The sequence below is a fragment of the Peromyscus eremicus genome, chromosome X (assembly GCF_949786415.1).
Source record: "Peromyscus eremicus chromosome X, PerEre_H2_v1, whole genome shotgun sequence".
Taxonomy (NCBI): domain Eukaryota; kingdom Metazoa; phylum Chordata; class Mammalia; order Rodentia; family Cricetidae; genus Peromyscus; species Peromyscus eremicus.
This window is the reverse complement of record NC_081439.1, coordinates 25,010,979-25,032,519: the sequence shown is the minus strand read 5'-3', so window position 1 is coordinate 25,032,519 and position 21,541 is coordinate 25,010,979. Positions and strand designations below refer to the sequence as shown.

The following is a 21,541-nucleotide window of genomic DNA, read 5'->3' as shown; positions in this document are numbered from 1 at the left end:
ACACACACACACACACAGAGAGAGAGAGAGAGAGAGAGAGAGAGAGAGAGAGAGAGAGAGAGAGAGAAAAGCATATACCTTTTTCATTTATATTATATCTGATTTTTCTATTTGAAGCAGAACAAGGAAAAGAGTCACAAAATAATGATTGAAAAATGTCATATTTGATGGAAATCTGGGTCAACATCAAGTACATTTTCTTCAGGAAATTTTTGTAAGCATTCTACCAGTTTGGTTTTTTTTTTTTTTTTTTTTTGGTTTTTCGAGACAGGGTTTCTCTGTGTAGCTTTGCTCCTTTCCTGGAACTCTGTAGCCCAGGCTGGCCTCGAACTCACAGAGATCCACCTGCCTCTGCCTCCCGAGTGCTGGGATTAAAGACATGCGCCACCACCGCCCGGCCCTGTTTGCTCTTCTTCTTACTGCCAATGTCACTATTCTGGCCACATCTCTTCCCTATTTCTTTCTCGTATAATTACACAAAAATACCCACTGAACAGTCAACATCTGCCTCAGTAACTTCATTCACCTTTTTCTTAAAAGGCTCTCGCTCCAGCTTGTATGGATAGCCTCTAATCGTTGTTTCATAAATGCTAGCAGACAGAAATATTCTTTCCCTTGAAACTCCCAGCATTTCTCCATGTCTTTCTCTTATGACACTTAGCAATTCCTTTTCTCATAGACCATTTCCTATGCTTTAGTTTCATCTTGGTTTGGAAAGAGTACTCATGCCAGATTTTCTTTTCATCTACTTTGCATATAGATCACAAGCTTTCAATACATGTGTGATGCCTGCCCACTCTAAAATTATTCAAGGAAGCTTATTTACATACGGATTGGCAAAGAACTAAATTTCAAGGGAAGATGATACCTACATTTATTTTACATCTTTTCTATTTGGGACATTTGATAGTACAACTGGTTCTGACTTCCTTCATATTTTAAGTATCATCAGAACATACTGCACATCAACATTTTAGTGGTCTCCAATAACATTCTCTAAAGCAGTGGTTCTCAACCTTCCTAAAGCTGTAACCCTTTACTACAGTTCCTTATGTTGTGGTGACTCTCAACGACTGTGAGTTCGAGGCCGGCCTGGGCTACCAAGTGAGTCCCAGGAAAGGCGCAAAGCTACACAGAGAAACCCTGTCTCGAAAAAAAAAAAAAATTATTTTTGTTGCTACTTCATAACTGTAATTTTCCTACTATGATGAATCATAATGTAAATATCTGATATGCAGGATATCTGATATGTGACTCCTGTGAAAGGGTTGTTTGATCCCAAAGGGGTTGAGACCCACAGATTGAGAACTGCTGCTCTAAAGGCATGCTTTGAGGTCATTCAGACAGAATACTACAATTAAAATCATCCCCAGATTTAACTCAACTGTACTACAACTTTATTTAGCCTTAACTTTAGCACAGGTTTCCAAGGGATGCCACTCATGGTGATGGTGATGTTGCTCAGAAAAGAATTTAGTCTAGAAAGTGCAGGAATGGCAGTGCCGGGGAACTGCAAGTACTAACTGTAAAGAGTGGGTGACCACTAGAACAATCACATAGATTCTGTCTTCTTGGCCAAGCACCACTATACCATGATCTGGCTTCAGACCTCAAGACACTTTCAGCTGAGGACTGCGACAGTTTGAGTGGGAGCATTTCAGGTTATACCTAAGATTTCTTCCCACCTAGACTGTAGAGTTGTAAGACAAAATCCAAAATCTGAACTTTTAAAAGAAACGTCCAAAATCTTTGGGACGTTCATTGAAATGTACATCTGAAATTCAAAGTTCATAATTTCGTTTTGACTTGCTGTTTTTTTTTTCAACTGTGTACTTTTGTTTATTGCATTTAGCAACCGTGCCAGAGTAATAAGAACCAGCGTGGTTGAGTTGGCTGTGGTACTGATCATAAAACACTGTGACCCTGAGTTCCCTGAGCCTTTCTCGCCTAAGTCTCTCTAACCGGAAGGAGGTGAGGAGAGAGCGGGCTTCCTGAAAAGAGACGCTGTAACTAGGCAACTAGGGTACTTACGCCCGGGACCTTCCGCAGCTCTTAGGAGACGTGCTCCGGCGCTCGCTGACGCTACAACCCGGCGCTGGAGAGTTGGGAATGACTGGGCGTCTCATTTCCACGTGTATTCGGAACCTCTACGTGATTGGCTACCAAGGGGGCGCGGCGCTCGGGTCGCGGACGCTTCTGATTGGTGCTTTGGAGCAGGGGGGCAGGATTCTGCTTACAGCCGCGGGAGGTCCGGACAGAGGCGGCCATGGGACTCGAGGGTAAGTACGCGTCTTAGCTGTCCTTTCTAATGCTCAGCCGCTCTTCCAGACAGGCTTGTGCGGTTCTTGTAGGAGCGTGACAAGCTGTGGAGGGGATGAAGCCCATGCTGCCTGAGGCCCGGAAGTCGGATCCGAGGGTCTCCGGAGTCGAATGGGGCTGAGGGTTCATTGAGAGCTGGAGCCGGTTCCTAGGCTGAGTTTAATAGAGCGAGGGACTGGAACCTCAGGACTTTTTTTTTTTTTACTCCCTTTGGGTCTGGCCAGACCTTGCCTGATCCTGGAGGGGTGGCTTTTGAACCCGGGCTGATCCTCTCTTTGGCTCTAGTGCACTCAGCTGCCACTGAGGGAGTGTGCACTGCCCTGGGACTGGATTAAAATACGGTTCTCTTGATTCCTCAGCCCCGCCCGATCCCGGTCTAAGGCTCCTCGGGAGCTTCTACTAATAAGGGAGTTCCCTGGCCTTGATCGAGAATTTTGAGGTCTTCTTGACTTTGTCATTTACGTTGAACAGATTGCTCAACCTGTAATGTTCGAGAGAGAATCCATCGTATTTTACAGCCTCTGTTCCATGAATTCAGTAGATTTTACAGCCTCTCCCTTACCCTATAGAAGCTAAGATACAGTGAGTATGCAATATGTTGAGATTTTACGCAATAGAGATTTTAGGATGATAACCTGCTGGCAGGCAGACTCGTAACAGAACATTGGAGATCAGTGGCAGACTTTCAGATAATTTCAGTTGGTTCATTATTTCTGTTTTCCTTATCATTCATTTCTTAAAACTGAATAGGACTAAAGGTTCAGGTTTAAATGCCACACTGCAGTAGCCCAGTCTTACCTGCTCTGAAACCCTCAACCCTCTGCCTCCCAAGTCCATGCTCCTCCCTTGCCTCCCCACATTGTATTTCCGAGAATATTTTAAGTGTAGATGAATTTGTTGGAGAAAATTGACACATAGTTTGCAGGTGAGATCTGAAACTCAGCATTTAGGATAGTAATTCTCCATTGAGTTCTTGCAGCCTTGTAGATCTCAGCTAAGGAGGATTTTTGCCAGATCTCCAAGGCTCTAGCATTAAAAGTGTAAGCATCTATAGAACTGAATATTGTATGAACATTTCATATCAGCATAGCTTTAGGAGACTCCTAAAAGGAACATTTCCGACAGGTGGTGGTGGTGGCACATGCCTTTTATCCCAGCACCAAGGAGGCAGAGGCAGGTGAATCTCTGTGAGTTTGAGCCTGGTCTACAGAGCGAGATCCAGGACAGCCAGATATACATAAAGAAACCCTGTCTCCAAAAAACCAAAAAAAAACCAAAAAAAAAAAAAAAAAAAAAAAGAAGAAGAAGAAAAACATTTCCTACCACAGATGTAGGAAAGAGCCCCACATGCATCCCATGCCCAGCTCTATGTTTCTTTTCAGAGTCTGCACTGAAAGGATGGCACTCATGGCGGAAAGGCTACATAACTAAAAGAGGTTCAGAAAAGAGAAGGGAGCAGCTTGAGTCTCAGCATCCTTGAATAAGGAAGGAGAAACTGGGTCGTCCGCAGCATGAGCTCCAGGTAACACTTGAAGAGGGTGCTCTCAAAAAGAAAGTTCTAGCTCCGGATATATTTGAGTGGAAACCACAGAGCTAACCAACAGAACCGTATGGGATGAACTGGATCGCCGGCTAAGCTGTGCAGCGGCCATCAGCACATTTTCTGTGAAGAGCCAGATGGTAAATAATTTTAGGCTCTGTGGGTCATATGATCTCTTTCAAAGCCATTCTGCATTGTAGCATAGAAGTAGCCATTCACATGAATGAGCAAGCCATGTTCCTGTAAAATTTTGTTTATAAAAATAGACACTGTGCTAGTTTAATTAGGTTCAGAACCTAGCCTGTTTTAGTATCTTTTTTTTTTTCCTCACAAATCAGAACAAAAGATAGCGCTAGAAAACAACAGTTTTTTTGCTCTTTTTCATAATTCTGGAATCTGCTACTAGTCTTAACTAGTGGTACTTTTGTGATTCTTTTCAGGGGTCGCTGGGGAAGGCTGCTAATAGTTTAGCTAATAGTGGGCCTAGAGATTGGGCGTGGGTAAGGGCGTAGAGATGGCGAGGTCCCTACCTCTCTCCATGTAGCTTGTAAGCACTTTTTCTCTTCATTGTCTCCTCCATGTCTTTCTTCTTCTTCTTTCTTTCTTTTCTTTTCTTTTTTTTTTGTTTGTCTTTTTTGAGACAGGGTTTCTCTGTGTAGCTCTTGCTGTCCTGGAACTCACTCTGTAGACCAGGTTGGCCTTGAACTCACAGAGACGCACCTGCCTCTGCCTCCTGAGTACTGGGCTAAAAGGTGTGCGCCAGCACGCTTCGCTTCCCCCATGTCCTTCTAGACCAGTAGTTTCATGACTTATGTGGTAAACTACAGAAGTGAAAGCCGTCAGACCTTTTATAGGTCAATGTCAAAGATTTGTGTGTCACTTCTACTATGTCCTATGGCTTAAATAGTTCAAATGCAAGGGAGATTCTGGAGTGCGATGGTGCACGCTTCTAATCCCAGTCCTCAGGAGTCAGAGACTGGGAATATCATGAGTTCAAGGCCATTGTGAGCTACATAGATAAAACTCAGATTTAAAAAAATGTGGGTAGAGAGGCTCACTAATGAAGTAACCTATGGCATTGTGTTCCCTCTAACTCCTTTAAGCTTTAGATTTTGCATTTACATTATAGAATTGATTCTTTGTTTAGATGTGTCAACTAGACTATGGTAACGTATAGAAAACTCTTAGTCTGTGTAGTGTTGGATATATAGTGACTTAGTAAGTAGAAGCTGATAAAGTGATGAAAGGAGGTGGGAAATATATGCTTGTATGTTTTATTATTGGAAAGAATTGGTTTGGTACTGTGGCAAACCATTGTGTACGATGTCCTAACATTTGAAATGTACCAGTTTCCTAGCTCAGTTAACACATCATAGAATTTAGTTTTTGTCACATGACACGTCACCATGCTAATCTAGTCGATGTTGTCAAATGAATACATTTAAGGGGAAAGCTTTAAAAGATGCCTTAACATTAAAACTATTTCTAACAGGATTTGGAATATGAAATGGGATGTGGCTTTGAGCTGATATCCTGTTTTTCTCATTCAGGTGATGGAAGACACGTTTCTTAACTGGCTTGCTCTGAGAACTGATGCCTGAACCACCTCAGCATGGCCCATAGAAGACGAGGTGGGCATGGCCAGCCTCCCTCAGTGACGCCTTCCCGGTTTAGCCCTCGAAGTCTTCCTACCAACAGCACCCGCACCCACAATATATGCATGGTGTCTGACTTTTTCTACCCAAACATGGGAGGTGTGGAAAGCCACATTTACCAGCTCTCTCAGTGCCTCATTGAGAGGGGGCACAAGGTCATAATTATCACCCATGCTTACGGAAATCGAAAGGGTGTCCGTTACCTCACCAATGGCCTCAAAGTTTATTACTTGCCTCTCAGAGTCATGTACAACCAATCTACAGCCACGACTCTCTTCCACAGTCTGCCATTGCTCAGGTACATATTTGTCCGGGAGAGAGTTACCATAATCCATTCCCACAGTTCTTTTTCTGCCATGGCCCATGATGCTCTCTTCCACGCCAAGACAATGGGGCTTCAGACAGTCTTCACGGACCATTCCCTTTTTGGATTTGCTGATGTCAGCTCGGTGCTTACAAACAAGCTTCTAACTGTGTCTCTCTGTGACACAAACCACATCATTTGTGTCTCTTACACTAGTAAGGAAAACACTGTACTAAGAGCAGCACTGAATCCTGAAATAGTGTCCGTCATTCCTAACGCTGTAGATCCTACTGACTTCACTCCAGAGCCATTTAGGAGGCATGATAGTCTAATAACTATTGTTGTTGTCAGCAGACTTGTTTACAGAAAAGGTAATGAAATAGTAGCTCTATTTGCATTGACGGCTTTTTTTATTCCTTGTAGAAAACTGTTCAATACTTGTATATAACGATTGCTTGCCTTTTCATTTTGTGTGGTGGCTTTAGAATGACTTGTAACTATTGCAAGGGAAGGTTGGATATCAAGTTTATGTATCTAAGAAGAGAAACGTATAGAGTAGCTATGAATGCTGCCCCAACCTTTGAGGTTGTAATGGTTACCGAACCACAATAACAACAACAAAAAGCATTTACCTGATGTAATCAGTTATTTCTTTGTAGAAGCTCAGGAGCCCTGCACAGGTAGTCAGAACAGAATGTGCTCTGTGGCCTTTTCTTTTTGATTGCAGAAGTAATGGTTTCTTAATTGCAGATGTTTTCGAAGCTCACATAGCACATCTGTGACCATTTTCTTCAGAGATGGCCATGATGACCATTTTCATTGGCAACTTCTTGTCTTTTGTATATCTGTACACATTGTTCAGAATCAGTAGGCCTTTTGGGCACAGAGCTGTTCTGTGGCTTGCTGGTTTTATCTGGTCATCTGCAAAGCATTGATATCCGCAGTCAAGTGATAAAGAAAGGAGAAGGTGGCCTATTGCGGATCAAAGATAGGTCACTTGATAGCTCTGCGACAGCTTTCGTTTGTTTAGGTCACAACAGGAACTTTGGGAAGGATCAGAGACAACTCGCATAAAGATCTTTGCCTAGGTTACACTCCACCTCCGTCCTCTGTTACCCCCAAGAGTATTTTGTTCTCGTTGCTCGTTTTCCCATTTCGGTCCCCATTGTAGCGTTTGTGTTTATTACACATTTGAAACAACCTGCTTATTACCATAGAAATGGTCTCCCAGTGGTATTTGAAAAGCTGTCCAATAGTCAGAAATATCACTGAAGGTTTGTGGGGGGGGGGGAGTCAGTAACAAATATCACATGCTCCCCTTAACTATTAGAATTTAAAACATTTGAGCACATGCTGAATTATAGGGAGCTTGGTTTAGAGCTGTAGGGTTCGAGGATCAGCTCACTGATTCTGGCCGCTCCATCTTGCACAGTTGCTCTGGGTTTCCTTTAAAGGAGGGGGACTAAAATGTTTGAAGCAATGTGCTGGATTTGGCATTTTTTTTCTCAGTTTTACTCTCCAGTTTAGGTCACCTCTCATCTGGCAAGGCCTTGTTTTTTGGCATTCATTCATTGGCTCTTTCAAACTATTTAGCTTTTGTAAAAACTTGTCAGCTGCTGTGATATTTAATTAAATTATTCAGTACAGTCGTAAGGAGAATGGGTACAAGATGAGTTTGTGGAGAAATGCCAACAGGTTATGCTCTGTCATGTAGCAGCGTATCTGGGAGTTGACAGTGGTCAGTATAGGTGATGACTGTAGTAGTTCTGGACAACGCCCTTAAGTGGAAGTTTGTTAGAAAACTTGGACTCAATTACATTTTCTGGGGTAAAGGAAATCATGTCTTGCTGTTTAATCAAGATGTTGTGAATGGAATTCTGTATTCTGCACCCCTTCTGGGATACTGGTGATGTATTTATTATAACTTCAAAACTTGGCCCAAATTATTTTTTTTAATCAAATAGCTTACCTTGGTGAGATGGATGAGAAAGTACAATGGCATGTATGATTGGAAATCAGCACAACTACTCATACAAAGGTTAAATGTGTTACTTTATCTTATTAATGTCGTATTAACCTTCAGAGCTAGCTACAATGGAGTCAAAGTATAGCCCTTCCTGTTTTCAATTCAATAATTCAACAGATATACTGAACCTTCTTCATAGGCCAGGCACCCTGCCAAATGTAACATGAGGAGCAATGGTCACGTCTGTAGCTCAAATGTGAGTAGTTATATTATAGTCCATTCCTTCCTAATACTATAATTCCCCTGGGAGATGTTCAGTGGACCAGATTTTCAAGGCCCAATGAAGTAATGTCAGAGGATAGAGCCATGTTCTCTTTGCCCAGCTTTCATGGAGGAAAGACTGCCTTCTGCACTTCTTGCTTCCATCTAGTCAGGGTTCCCCACTGTTCTCTGTATGTGCAGGCACCTCCAGCCGCTTGCTGTAGTGGTAACGACAACATAACATCTGTATTCTGCAGCTGATAAAGCCTGTGCATGGTGCAGTACCGCACTTGCCCCAACAGCTGTAGGGTAGATGTTACCTGCATGCAACAGACAAAGAAACAGTTCTCAGAGAGGGGAAGTAGCTTGCCCAAGGTTACACAGTAAGTAACAGATCACAAACAAATCTAGCTCATGAGTCAAGGTCTCCCTGTGACCCTGCCCACAGTCTGGCCATTGTTATCCTAGAACAGATCTGAACATTCTTTGAAACGTGGTTGGACTGTGCTTTAAAGTCAGTTTGAATCAGAGGGGTTTTGTTTTGTTTTGTTTTGTTTTGTTTGTTTTTTGTTTGTTTGTTTTGTCTGTTTTGTGTGAATGTGGTGACTGGTAGTCTTTTGTGTGGTGTGTTTTCTGTTAGAATCTAGCCAGAATAAGCTTGTTGGTTGTGTTTGGTTTGTTTGTTATATAGTGAGGAGGGAAAACCTGCTTTATTCCTAGAGTACTATAATGAAGCATTGATGGTAGTCGCTGGCTTCGCTTCGTATGAGGTTTTTGTCAGGATTAAATAACCGAGTACATTTGAAGTAGATTGTGAATATAGTCAGTTCAGTAAACGTAGCCATTGTCAGTATCTGTAATGATTGCTCCATCTTTCTTTGTATGAAGAAGGGGCACCTAATATTCTCTTTTAAAGGAGGGAAAGGGAGAGAGGGTGGGAAGCTGAGTGGTAAGTGGTACTAAGCTGCTTCCTGGCTATCCGGTTGATGTGTATAGACTTGAAACAAAGATAGCAAGTGGGAAGCCTTGTTCATTCAGGAAACCTATGTCTGAATTGATTTTTGGTGTATATAATCATTGAAAATCCATTGGTGATTCCACAAAGTGACTAAATTCTGAGCAGCTTCCAGAGACACAGGCAACTTCAGAACCTCACAATAGCCAAAGCTAAATTTCTTATAAAGGAAAGAATCTGGGGAAGAAATGGTCTTGTTATGGTTTAGCTTGTCAGATAGAAGCTTAGAGCAGAAAATGTCCCAAAAGAAGTCAGATACAGGGAACGGATATTTTTATCTATATGTTCAATGTCTCAAAGTAAAGAGTAAAGGAATTTCCTTCATCTGGAAAGTCACTTCTTTGGGTCCCTAATGAATCAGTGGACAGCCATTCTGAGAACGTGGAGTCAGACTCTACGTGCAGTGGGGGACTGCCCGAGTGTTTGCTAGGGTGCCGTGACTGGGTAGTGACAAACCACACCCAGCATCTGGTTGTTACTTTTAGCTGGCTCAAAAAGAACACGAAGTGAGAGTCTGTAAGGACTCATCATTATCCGCCTTATTCACACAATATTAAAGAAGGGGTGGGTTTGTAATCTATAAAGAAAAGAAAAGAAAATCCACGTGAACCTATGTTCTCCCACTATGCCTATTTTGAGGAAGATTGATGGGGAAAAAATGTGGTTTGTGTGCATATGCAAATTTATGTGTGTGCATATTTTAATTGAATAACTCAGCTCAGTAGATTATTTCTTGTTTACTTTTAGATGTATGGTTTGTAATTGTTGATGAACTAAGTTCCCCAATAGAGTCAGCATTGCTGTAGCATTAGCTAGCTGCTCTTTATGCCAGTAGGCTGTGACTTACTCTATTGCTTTCTGTCTCCTGAGATCGTGCTTACATATTATATGAAAACCATTTTCTTTTTTAAAAACTAAAGAAAGATAGCGCCGTAGTCCTATGGACTATAATGATCTTCCAGCCCAGGCCCTGCCGCCTTCATTCACTGGTGTTCATTCTGAAATTCTCTGTATAAACTGCAGTCTTAACAAACTGAAGGCAGGAGCTAAGGCCATTGCTCAGCCCTTTCCTGCTGCAGAAAGTGGAATCATAGTCCTGTTGATTTTTATAGCTGGAGACTTTGGACGTTAGATATATATGTCTCTGCATTTACTAGGTCAGGAGAGGGTGGACTGGTTTTAAAAAAAAATAAAGAGCTGGACTGAGACCTAGATTTCAGTCAGCTGTGTGCTCTGGAGAAAGCTGACAAACCTTAGCTATCCTAAACACCATTTTCGAAGTAGGCGATATGAACAAGCGAATGGCTTAAAGGATACAGAGCTGCAACAGGGTTGCTCATGACTTGGGTATGTGGCAGTAGCAATGCATGTCAGAACCTGAATCTTCAAGTGTTGTAACTGTTGGGAACCAATAGCAGTTGTAAATAATTCCCCCCTTCTGGGAAAAGTTTAAGAGGCTTGGTTTGTCTACTTCAGAGAGGCTAGCTGTAGTTGATACTTAAAACAAGTGGATACTCTGGGACTCTGAGTTTGTTCAATGTGAAATTATTAATATCTCCAATATTCAACTTTATAATTTCAGGGACTGATTTGCTTAGTGGTATAATACCTGAACTCTGTCAGAAATATCAAGAATTAAATTTCCTAATTGGAGGAGAGGGACCAAAGAGAATCATTTTGGAAGAAGTACGGGAGAGATACCAACTACATGACAGGTATTAACGGCTTCCAAGGCATTGTGGGTGTGAAAATGGCAGCTGTTTGTGTTTGCTTTTGACCGCATGCCTGACTTAGGTGTGCTCCTGCTTCTGTTTATATGGAGCATACAAATATAAGGCACGTTTTTGTGAGTTTATATCAAATCAGAAAGCTTATAGAATACACAACTTTTGTCTGTTAGTTGAATATTGACTTGGGGGCAGATGTTGGAGGCATGATGAGAGGCATAGGGGTTGGGGGAGAACTTTGGTTGGAAATGGTTGCAGGTTTCCAAGCCATCTTGTGTGTGGTTTAAGTGTCATGATCCAGTCATGGAAATTGCTGTACACATACAGGTTTGGACATGTCTTTTCCTCCGTAATTTCTGTAACACACAGTGTATGTTATGTGAAGTGCTGATTTTAAAAAGGTTAGTTTCCCACTTAGAAATGACGCTTTTAACATTTAATTACGATTTTGTTATTAATTTGTTCATTAGCTAGGTGTAGTGGCTCATGCCTTTAATCCCAGCACTTGGTAGGAAGAGACAGAGACAGGCGGATCTCTGAGTTTGAGGCTAGCCTGCCTGGTCTACAGAGTGAGTTCCAGAACAGCCAGGGCTGCATAGTGAGACTTTGTCTTGAAAAAAACAAAAACTTAATATTCATTAAACCCAAACTTTGGAGAAGATGAAATTGCATTGTATGAGCTATAACACAATAGGTTTCTAAGGTTGTTTCTATTACGTTGGTCTTTGGCCATATCTAGTCTTTTCAGGTAGGAAACATTAGTACCAGTAAATAACAGACTTAGCTTAGGAATTAAATTCCTTTTGTGGCATGACTTTTTTTTTTTTAAATTTTACACCTTTCTCTCCTTCTCGTTGCAAAAATTAGGGTGCAACTTTTGGGAGCTTTAGAACACAAGGATGTTAGAAATGTCTTAGTTCAAGGACATATTTTTCTCAACACCTCCCTCACTGAAGCATTCTGCATGGCCATCGTGGAAGCCGCCAGTTGTGGTCTGCAGGTAAAACACTTTAAGGGCTTCTCTTGTGGGATTCTGTATTTGTAGTACATGCCAAATGGATATTTTTTAGCTTGGTCTTTTGCTTTTCCTGGGAAATGATTACAGTGAATTATGTGCTCTCTCTGGTCTTTTTAAGGTTGTCAGCACGAAGGTTGGTGGGATTCCTGAAGTCCTTCCAGAAAATCTTATTATTTTATGTGAGCCTTCAGTGAAATCGTTGTGCGAAGGCCTGGAAAAAGCTATTTTCCAAGTGAAGTCGGGGACGTTGCCAGCTCCAGAAAATATCCACAATGTAGTAAAGGCTTTCTACACCTGGCGGAATGTGGCGGAGAGAACTGAAAAAGTATGTCACGTGTTGAGAAAAGATTGTCCGAAGTTCTGATGTTTTACACACACATTTGCTTCTCTCGCATCCAGGTTTGCCCCTTGACTTTTGGTTTAAGGGTGTGAGCCCTCCTAAATGGAAAGGAATTATTAGTTTTGCCCCAGGTTTGGTGCCCGTGCTTGGCTAATTTTCTACATAATTCACTGCCCTGGCCTCTGAAAATAGTACCGACACAGTCTAGTCTCATTAAACTCTTTTTAAAGAAGTCACAGATGTTTCTAGAAGTTGCAGCAGTCAGAAGCAAAAAAAGAAGTAAATCATTGTGTTGGGGCTGTTTATAGTCCTGTAGCACACAGGGCCTGTTAGTAAATGGGTAGGCGATTGCAGTTCCGGTTCTAAATTGTGAACGTTGATTCAGAATACTTCCCGGAACTCTGGTAGCCATTTCCTGATGACTGATACTCTGCCAGAAAGGACTGCCGTAACTTTAGGCCGATTGACACCGTATTAGAGTTCAGGATATATGTGAAATTAAGAACAAATAGTCATCGGTAAGAAAGAAGCCGCAGGGAATTTCCAAGAAGACACACACAGGATTGACAGATCCTCTTAGAGAGGACAGTTGTGGGAATGCTGTAATGTTTATTCTACTCAATCTCATCTGTTAAGTCCCCCTTGTGTCTACCTACTTCTGCCTCATTCCTCATGTTACCACATGCCAAGCTGAAGAAAACAACTTACTTTCTTAGTATATAGAAGTCCTGTACCAGCTGGGTGGTGGTAGTGCATGTCTTTAGTCCCAGTACTTGGAAGACAGAGGCAGGTGAAACCTCTGTGAGTTCGAGGCCAGCCTGGTCAACAGATCTGGATTCAGGACAGTCAAGGCTACACAGAGAAACCCTGTCTCGGAAAAAAGAAAAGAAAAGAAAAAAAGCAAACAAATAAATCCTGTACCAGAAAGACAGTTGAGTGGAGCATGTAAAGGGTCAATAGTTCAGACTCAGGCTTTATGCATTTGGTGTTAAATACAGAAGATTTCCATCCTGGAGACTCTTGGTTTGAGATACAAGTTCTCATTTAAAAATGGGCATATGCTATATGCTTCATTGACATAAGAGGTATTGGAAACAGACATAACTTTGACTGGAGAGGTATATCAGCTTAGGAAAATAGTTGCCATTTTTTTTTCCTTCTGGAAGTTGGGCTGAGTGGGGGTGCATGTCAGAATCATGTGGCTAGCTTCTTCAGACTACGTCCTCCATTTTCCTGTCCCCTTACCTCCCTAACCACTCCTTAAGTTCTGACTTGTCCCTTGTGGAACAGAAACGCAGTTTGGATTATGGTTGGCAGGAATATTTGGCCAGACCGGTTTTTTGGGTGATCGTAGACTCCGCCCTGATTTGGAATCATAGCTCTGTAAATTGTGATTTGACTTCGTCATCATGTAAACCTCCAAGTCCGGAGCTGTTGTCAGTAAGCAACTCAGGAAAGAACTGTGGTGGCAGTTTACCAGCCTGTGTTAAAGGCTCTAAGGAGCATTTTTGTAAAAATACGTGTCTTGTAGTTTTGCTTTGAGGTAATAGTAAAACATCTTATATGTTTTCTTTTATATTCTCGGCTAATTTATAGTACATATTTGCAAAGAAAAGAAAAGAAAAAGGAAAAAAAATCCAGTCGGGCATGGTGATTTACACTTGGGAGTCTGAGGCAGGAGGATGACCACGAGTTTCAGGCCAACCTAGGCAGTAAAGTGAGTTCCAGGCTAGTTCTGTGCTACCCTATCTCAAAGAGCCAGACAAACAGAAAAAAGTAAATCCTCATTTATAATAATTATGTTCTCTTTATAGTCATAAATTATTTATTACTTAAGATAATAAGTTAATTGACCTCAAGTGAAGATGGACAGACAAGTTGTTTTGTTTTTTACCTCATGAACATTTTGATCCTTTTCAACTCCTTTTAATTTGACTGGGTTGCTTAGAACATTGATTGAAGAGTAAATTGGAAAGTTGGCCATGGATTACACCTGTAATCCCAGCATTCTGGAGGCAGTGACAGGGCCGTCCTCAGCTACCTAATGAGTTTGAGGCCAACCTGGGCTACATAAAACCCTATCTCCAAAAAAAAGTTAAGCATTTCTGCTATCAGGAACTTCTATTTTTTTAAATTTTTATTTATTTTAGTTACAATCCACCAGCCTCAGTTTCTCCACATCATTCTGATTAAAATGTTTGTACTTAAAATGTCCCCAGGGTAGAAGAGCTAGATGAATATGCATCATGACTTTTGAAGGCCACCCACCTCCAGAAGAGCTTGCACTGTCCACTGTCCGTTGTGATCTTCTCCAATCCCCATGGAGACAAGTTTGCATGTCTAACTTGTTGTTTTCAGGATGCGGGATCAGCAGTGGTTTACAAAGCAAGGCATCAACTCCCAGTTCTTAGCACAGTCCTCTTTGTTTTCCTTACTGTTATTTTCACCTACTCTGCCGCTCAGCATCTTCTTCCTGCTTTCCTGGCAATGTAGATGCCATTTCTCTAGTGTCTCCATCCCTCCTCAGTACAGTGTTGTGATTGTGTGTGCCGTCTGCCAGGGTGAGTGAGAGCTTTCTTTACCCTGTCAAGGGCCCAGCTCAACCTTATAGGACTTTGATATTCCAGTAGTCAGCTGACTGTCACCTGTTCTCTGTGTCACTCAGTGTTTAGCCCAGAATTAAGTCAATGGTAAGCACTGTGCTAAATGACAGCAAACATGAGTGATTCTCTCAACACGTGTTTGCCAGATGCTCCTGGTCAATGGGGGTCACGGCTCACCCTTTGTTACAGGCATGTGGTGGCTCAGAGTGCTCATTGTCACCTTCTCTCTTCCAGGTGTACGAGCGTGTGTCGAAGGAAACTGTGTTGCCAATGCACAAGAGATTGAACAGGCTCATCTCTCATTGTGGCCCAGTGACGGGCTACATTTTTGCTTTGCTGGCGGTGTTCAGCTATCTCTTCCTCATTTTCTTGCAATGGATGACTCCAGACTCTATCATTGATGTTGCGGTAGATGCTACTGGGCCAAGGGGAGCCTGGACTCATCAATGTCCACGTGATAAGAAAAGAGATGAGAATAATAAGGTATCCAACAGCAGGTAGAAGCAAGCCCAAGTCCACAAGTCCTAGACACTTGCAATATTCCTGTTAGCATTTGAAAATTACCTTGCTCTTTTGTTTTTGGGTTTCAAACTTGGTTTAGTGAATTACGCTACCTCTGTATCATTCACTATTTTTGTTTTTTGAAGACAGATAAACAATTATGCAATTCCTGAGTGTGGAAACTCCTTGCACTTCTTAAAAATTTTGGGGAGAACGGTTTAGCCACTCAGGTATGACATTTTTCAGAATACTCAGATCCCTCTCACAGAGATGTTTTAACATTATATTTTGGGAGCCTTGGGTGCTGAAAGGCCAAATGTTTCTGGATCTTTTTTGGCCAGTTTTTAACGTTATACCATTAATTCACATTTACCAGATGTTTACAAGCTTTCTTTAGGGAGGTACAACAGTTAAGTAAACTGTTTTAAGTCAAGTTCATGTATCCTTCATTGGACATTGAAGTCATGTTCTTAGACCCTTACTAGGTCCACTCAAGGGTTACAGGGAATCTGATTTCTTGAGCAAGACCATCTATGGTTGCCAGCATGTTTGTGCATCTGCTGCATATGAAAGTTGAACTAGATGGTTGCTGAGACTAAGGACTAGTAAACAAGAAGTGGTAAGACCACGAACATGCCAGACTGCTCAAGCGAATGAATGGCAGGAAGAAGTCATCACTGGCATACTCCAAGTACCTCTCTGAACCTGTTTTATGCATTCTCCCAGAAAGAGCCCTTGTCCTCGTGTGTGTGTGTGTGTGTGTGTGTGTGTGTGTGTGTGTGTGTGTGTGAAGAAATGTTGCTCTTTAAGTTCTACGGACCGATACCACTGTTGACGCTAGTGCAGGCCAACCCTCTGCTTTTGTAGTGCCCAGTTTAGTCCCTGTAAACACCTTTGTGGTGTCTGAGCAGAACAGACGAGGTGTGCCATCTGCAAAGCAGCTGCTATCCTGTCTTCTGGATGGAAGTCCCTCCCCATCACTATGGCCTAGCTCATTTCTGATAAGTATTGCCAGTGTGTGAGAGGTTTGCCTCCAGGGTGGTTTATTTATAGAGTATCAGGTCTGAAAGATGTCAGAGCACGCAGTCTCTTTGTGGGTGGAATGTCTCAGTCGGAGTCCCAGTCATCCAGAGCCATGGGTTGTTTGACCCCAAGTTACCTATGATAAGTATTAATAAGCCTTTGAACTCTTCTGCATGGGTTTTTGTGGGAAAAGGACTGAAATAAAAGCAGCAAGGCGCTTGTGGGCATTCGATTCTGTCAGTATTGTGATTCTGTACAGGATTTTTTAAGGACGGCATTTGCAAAACCTTTTAAAGAGTATCTTCACATGCCTATTACCTGGTTGCCACTGATATAAAAGAGATATATTAAAAAGCCGGGTGGTGGTGGCGCACGCCTTTAATCCCACCTAGCACTTGGGAGGCAGAGCCAGGCGGATCTCTGTGAGTTCGAGGCCAGCCTGGGCTACCAAGTGAGTTCCAGGAAAAGGCACAAAGCTACACAGAGAAACCCTGTCTCGAAAAAAAAAAAAGAGAGATATATTTGTGTTTTGTGTATATGAAAAGACAAACGTTAAAGAGTCATTTTTAAAATACAGAAGTTAGGCTTTCTTTTATTGGAGACAAATGACCTGGTCCAAACTGTTGAGTCTTCCTCAGATCTTTATGCATTGAGACAGATGTACAGCTAGCAAACAGTGCCAATATTCCTGGTAGACTGAGACATGTTAACACTTGGCTTTATTTATTCTACACTACTGTTTCTTCTTGTATGTTTGTTTGCTTCTAGTTTTTGCCAAAATTATCACTGAATGCTTCAATTGTTCTTTATTTAAGATTAAAAAAAAAATAGAATGAAAAAGTAATTTGCTCTTGTGTGTAAATGTGTAATTTATGAATTCAAATTATTTTCCTTTTTTTGAACAAGTGAAAATAAACTTATTTGTGTGACAGAATTCATTTTCAGGCTTCCTGGATACCTTAATCATAACGGTCAATGTTGCACTGGTCAGTGTGTGGAAACACTGTTCCACGCTGCTACTCATAATTATTTAAAAGGGAAATTAACATGGATGAGGCATTTGTTGAAAAGACACTGTATTCTTTTGATGCTGCAGTCACACACATGAAACCGGTCTGTTAAAACATGCTCGAGTCCAATAATAAAGATGAGAACCATCTTTTAGCAATTTTCTCAGTTTGTCTTATTTTGTGGACAGGATGTTTCTTACTTGTGGAACAGCCTCCCCCTCTCCCCTTTTTTTGAGTAGATCTAATGTGTTGCTTGGTCCATTGCTAAAACAGGAAGTGTCCTTTGTCTGATGCACCACTCTGTCATCTTTTATTTCTAGAATATATGCTCTTTTGTATTCTTGAAATAGCAAGTTCAATTGTACCTTTGTTTCCTGATTCCAATAAGCCCTTGTTTTTCCCTGTTAGTTACCACAGAAGGCAAATGAATACATCCACACACTATTGTGTGTGTGAGAACTACGTAATTTTACTTTGTATCTTGCCAGCTGTTTTAAGAGAAATCTGAATTTTGACTTTATTTACAGGGCTTATCGTTCCCCACTCTTTGGGTTAGGAGTAGTGGTAAGCAGTTATTTTCATTCATGTTCAGATTAGTCTCACAAAGGAAGGTAGCTTGATCTCCTTTTAACATTTTTTTTATGTCTTAAAATTTTGTGTGTATGAGTGTTTTGTCTGCATGTATGTCTGTGACACTTGCATACATGGTGCCCCGGAGGCCAGAAGAGGGTGTTTGATCTGGAACTGGAGGTATAGATGGTTATGAGCCTCTGTGTGGGTGCTGCGGACTGAACTCGGGTTCTCTGCAAGAGCAGCCAGTGCTCTTAACTGTTGAGCCATCTTTCCAGCTCCCAGGTGGCTTGATCTAAAATGAGGTTATCCTGTGGCTGGGTTGGGGTGGGTGGGTCCTAGTGCATATTTGTGTGCATGTTTGTGTAGAGATTGACAATGTCTAGTGTCATTCCACAAGCATCCACTTCAAAAAAGGAGAGTAGAATATTTTATTACGCCCTGGATTCTTTGACAAATAGAATTCAGGGAGATTTTAAAAATGTTTATTTTTATTTGACTGTTTCATACATCTCTATAACGAATTTCAGTTGTTTCCATGTTTTCATTGCCCTCTCGTTTCCCCTCCTTTCCCACTGAAAGCCTTCTTGCCAAATCTTCCTCCTTTCATGTCTTTTTTTTTTAAAACGAGATTTGTTTGTAAGAGTGTGGGTGAGAAGTTATTTATTGGCACACAGGCAATTTATCAGTGGCTATACCACTGAACAAAATGGCGTCCCTTCCCCAGCAACCATTGACTGCCAATAGTTCTGGGGGGGGGGGCGTTCATCCTCTGAGCCCCTCCCACCTTGCTTGGTGTCGGAATGGAATGTTGATGGGCTCCATTTTGTACAGGTAACCACTAGGGTGGTGAGTTCACGAGAGAAGTGGTCATGTCCAGAAGACATCTTTTTTTTTGCAGCACACCTCCCATCCTCCAACTCTTGCATTCCTTCTGCCTCCTCTTCTTCCATGTTCCCTGAACCTTGGAGTGATCTAGATGCCCTGTTTGGAATCAGGCATTCCGCTGTCACTCATCCCTCTCTTTTTGGTGACAAGAGTTTCTTGCTGAGCTGGAAATCGCCAAGCAGATTAAGCTGGCTGGCCAGCAAACCCCAGACATCTGCCTGTTTCTGCTTCCTCAGTGCTGGCATTAGAAGGACATGGCACTTTTTAACATGGTTTCTGGGGATAGAACTGAGGTCCTCGTTCCTGAAAGACAAGCACTTGACTAACTGAACTAACTCCTCAGCCTCTGGCTGGATTTTTCAATATGGAATCACACAAATTAACATTCTACATAGGATGTGTATTTGTTTGTAATTGTATATATTAAGCTATGATTCAGTGGGGATCCACTGGGAGGTGGAGGACAGTCTTGTCCCCCAGGAGATACCTTTAAGAGGTTTGGAGACCTTATGCTGGGCATGGTGGTGTATGCCTTTTATCCCAGCACTCAAGAGGCACGGGACCTCTGCCAGCCTGGTCCAGAGCTGTTACACAGAGAAGCCCTGTCTCAAAAATAAATAAATAAACAAACAAATAAACAAGCAACAACAACAAAAAGAAAAGTTGGCTATGTTAGTTCTTATAGAGGTAGCTATTCTAATTTGCTGGAGAAACTCATATTTTTGACCTAAAGCATTTATTTAAAAACTGCTCTTGGGGCGAGGCGGTGGTGGCACACACCTTTAACCCCAGCACTCGGGAGGCAGAGGCAGGCAGATCTCTGTGAGTTCGAGGCCAGCCTGGTCTACAGAGCGAGATCCAGGAAAGGCGCAAAGCTACACAGAGAAACCCTGTCTCGGGAAAAAACAAAAAACAAAAAACAAACAAAAAAAAAACAGAACAAAACAAAAAAAAAAACTGCTCTTGGGGCTGGAGAGATGACTCAGCTGATGAGAAAGAGCACTTGTTCTTCCAGACATCAGTAACTACAATTGAAGGATTCAACACCCATTTCTTTTATTTTTTAAAGATTTATTTATTATGTATGAAGTGTTCTGCCTGCAGGCCAGAAGAGGGCACCAGATCTAACTACAGATGGTTGTGAGCCACCATGTGGTTACTGGGAATTGAACTCAGGACCTCTGGAAGAGCAGCCACTGCTCTTAACCTCTAAGCCATCTCTCCAGTCCCTCAACACCCATTTCTGACTTCCACACACACCAGGCACTCATGTGGTGCACATATATACATATAGGCAAAATACTCATATACCTAAAGAATATTAAACAAAACACAACAAAAAACTCTACTCTTAAAATTGTCCTTCGGCTTTCTCTGAGGGCTGTCCTTGGTTGTCTGTGGTGATATTGTGTTCCCCCAAAATATTGTGCACCCTAATAAACTTATCTGGGGTCAGAGAACAGAACAGCCACTAGACAGACATAGAGGCCAGAAAATGGTGGCACACGCGCCTTTAATCCTAGCATTCCAAAGGCAGAGATCTGTCTGGATCTCTGTGAGTTCAAGGCCACACTGGAAATAGCCAGGCATAGTGGCACATACCTTTAATCCCAGGAAGTGATGGCAGAAAGGTATATAAGGTGTGAGGATGAGGAACTAGAGCCTGGTTAAGCTTTTATAGGCTTTTGAGCAGCAGTTCAGCTGAGATCCATTTGGATGAGGACTCAGAGGCATCCAGTCTGAGGAAACAGGATCAGTTGAGGAATTGGCGAGGTGAGGTGGTTGTGGCTTGTTCTGCTTCTCTGATCTTTCAGCATTCACCCTAATAACTGACCTTGGGTTTGTTTTTATTAATAAGACTCTTTAAGATTCGTGCTACAGTTGTCAGCTTGACTCCATCTGGAGTGAACTAAAACCCTAATGGCCAGGCACACCTGTGAGGGATTTTTTTCTTAAATAATTGCAGTGAGAAGACTCTCTTCTAATCCAGATCTTTTGAGGTGGAAAGATCCACCTATAGTCTGGGCCGTACCTTCTGCTGGCAGCCTGTGTAAAGGGCATGGAAGAAGGAAGCTCGCTCTCTGCCTGCTTGCCCTCACTCTCGCTGGCAAGTTCGTTCCTTCACTGGCCTTGGAGCCTACTTCTTCAGGATTCTGGTATTTACTGAAGACCAGCTGGGACATTCAGTCTCATCAGCTGAACAACTTCTGGATTCTTGGACCTTCCATTGGTAGACAGCCATTGTTGGGCTAGCTGGACCACAGCCTGTAAGCCATCTAATAAATCTCCTTTCTATATATGTAGTGAGATTTATTTTATAAGTTCTGTTCCTCTAGAGAACCATGATTAATACATTGTACTTTCGGGAGATTTTAGAAATTTAGAAAAAAAAACCTCATATAAACAATAAAAGAAGAAACTTACTGGTGAGGGAGATTAAAAACAAATCAGTTTTACTTGTATTGGCCAGCTGATAAGATCACTGCCCAGCTAAGGAAGATACTGATTCATGGACTCTATGGTGACTTCACCTGGAAGGTAGGGCGTGGCATTTATCCATTTTGTTACCACACTTCCATGATCAAGGGTAGGCCGCATCCTCCAGAAGGAGTTGCCATCTTCACCAAAGCTTCAAATGAATGATCGAGAAAGAAGCTTGCTGAGGGAACTTGTCACCAGTGTCAGTGCCTGTCACCAGAACCATCTCAGTACTTCAGTCACATTCAAACTTTCATTTGGAGAAACATGCAAGGTAGGCCTTGTATTCGATAGTACCTTAAAGCCAAGAGTCTTGTCTTTTT

General features: G+C 42.0%; 1 protein-coding gene across 3 annotated transcripts; it reads left to right on the top strand.

The window, feature by feature from the left end:
* The first annotated feature begins 2,229 nt into the window (after positions 1-2,229).
* Piga (phosphatidylinositol glycan anchor biosynthesis class A) lies at positions 2,230-17,402 on the top strand. 3 transcript variants are annotated; one of them, XM_059251326.1, is made up of 7 exons: positions 2,230-2,279; positions 3,702-3,841; positions 5,410-5,490; positions 10,643-10,775; positions 11,655-11,787; positions 11,924-12,130; positions 14,983-17,402. In XM_059251326.1, the coding sequence occupies exons 3-7, from the start codon at positions 5,472-5,474 to the stop codon at positions 15,247-15,249; spliced, it is 759 nt and encodes a 252-aa protein (XP_059107309.1). In that variant the 5' UTR covers positions 2,230-2,279; positions 3,702-3,841; positions 5,410-5,471; the 3' UTR covers positions 15,250-17,402. The 3 variants fall into 3 exon arrangements, with proteins under 3 accessions (XP_059107309.1, XP_059107307.1, XP_059107308.1); XM_059251324.1 differs by having other exon boundaries at positions 5,410-6,189; XM_059251325.1 differs by lacking the exons at positions 2,230-2,279; positions 3,702-3,841; positions 5,410-5,490 and adding an exon at positions 5,577-5,812.
* Positions 17,403-21,541: the final 4,139 nt, after the last annotated feature.

Excerpts from the sequence above, each read along its gene's own strand:
- Piga (XM_059251324.1), top strand. The coding sequence starts at position 5,472 with ATGGCCCATAGAAGACGAGGTGGGCATGGCCAGCCTCCCTCAGTGACG. Across the intron at positions 6,190-10,642 it reads CAGACTTGTTTACAGAAAAG|GGACTGATTTGCTTAGTGGT; the intron begins GTAATGAAATAG and ends TTATAATTTCAG. Across the intron at positions 11,788-11,923 it reads CCGCCAGTTGTGGTCTGCAG|GTTGTCAGCACGAAGGTTGG; the intron begins GTAAAACACTTT and ends GGTCTTTTTAAG.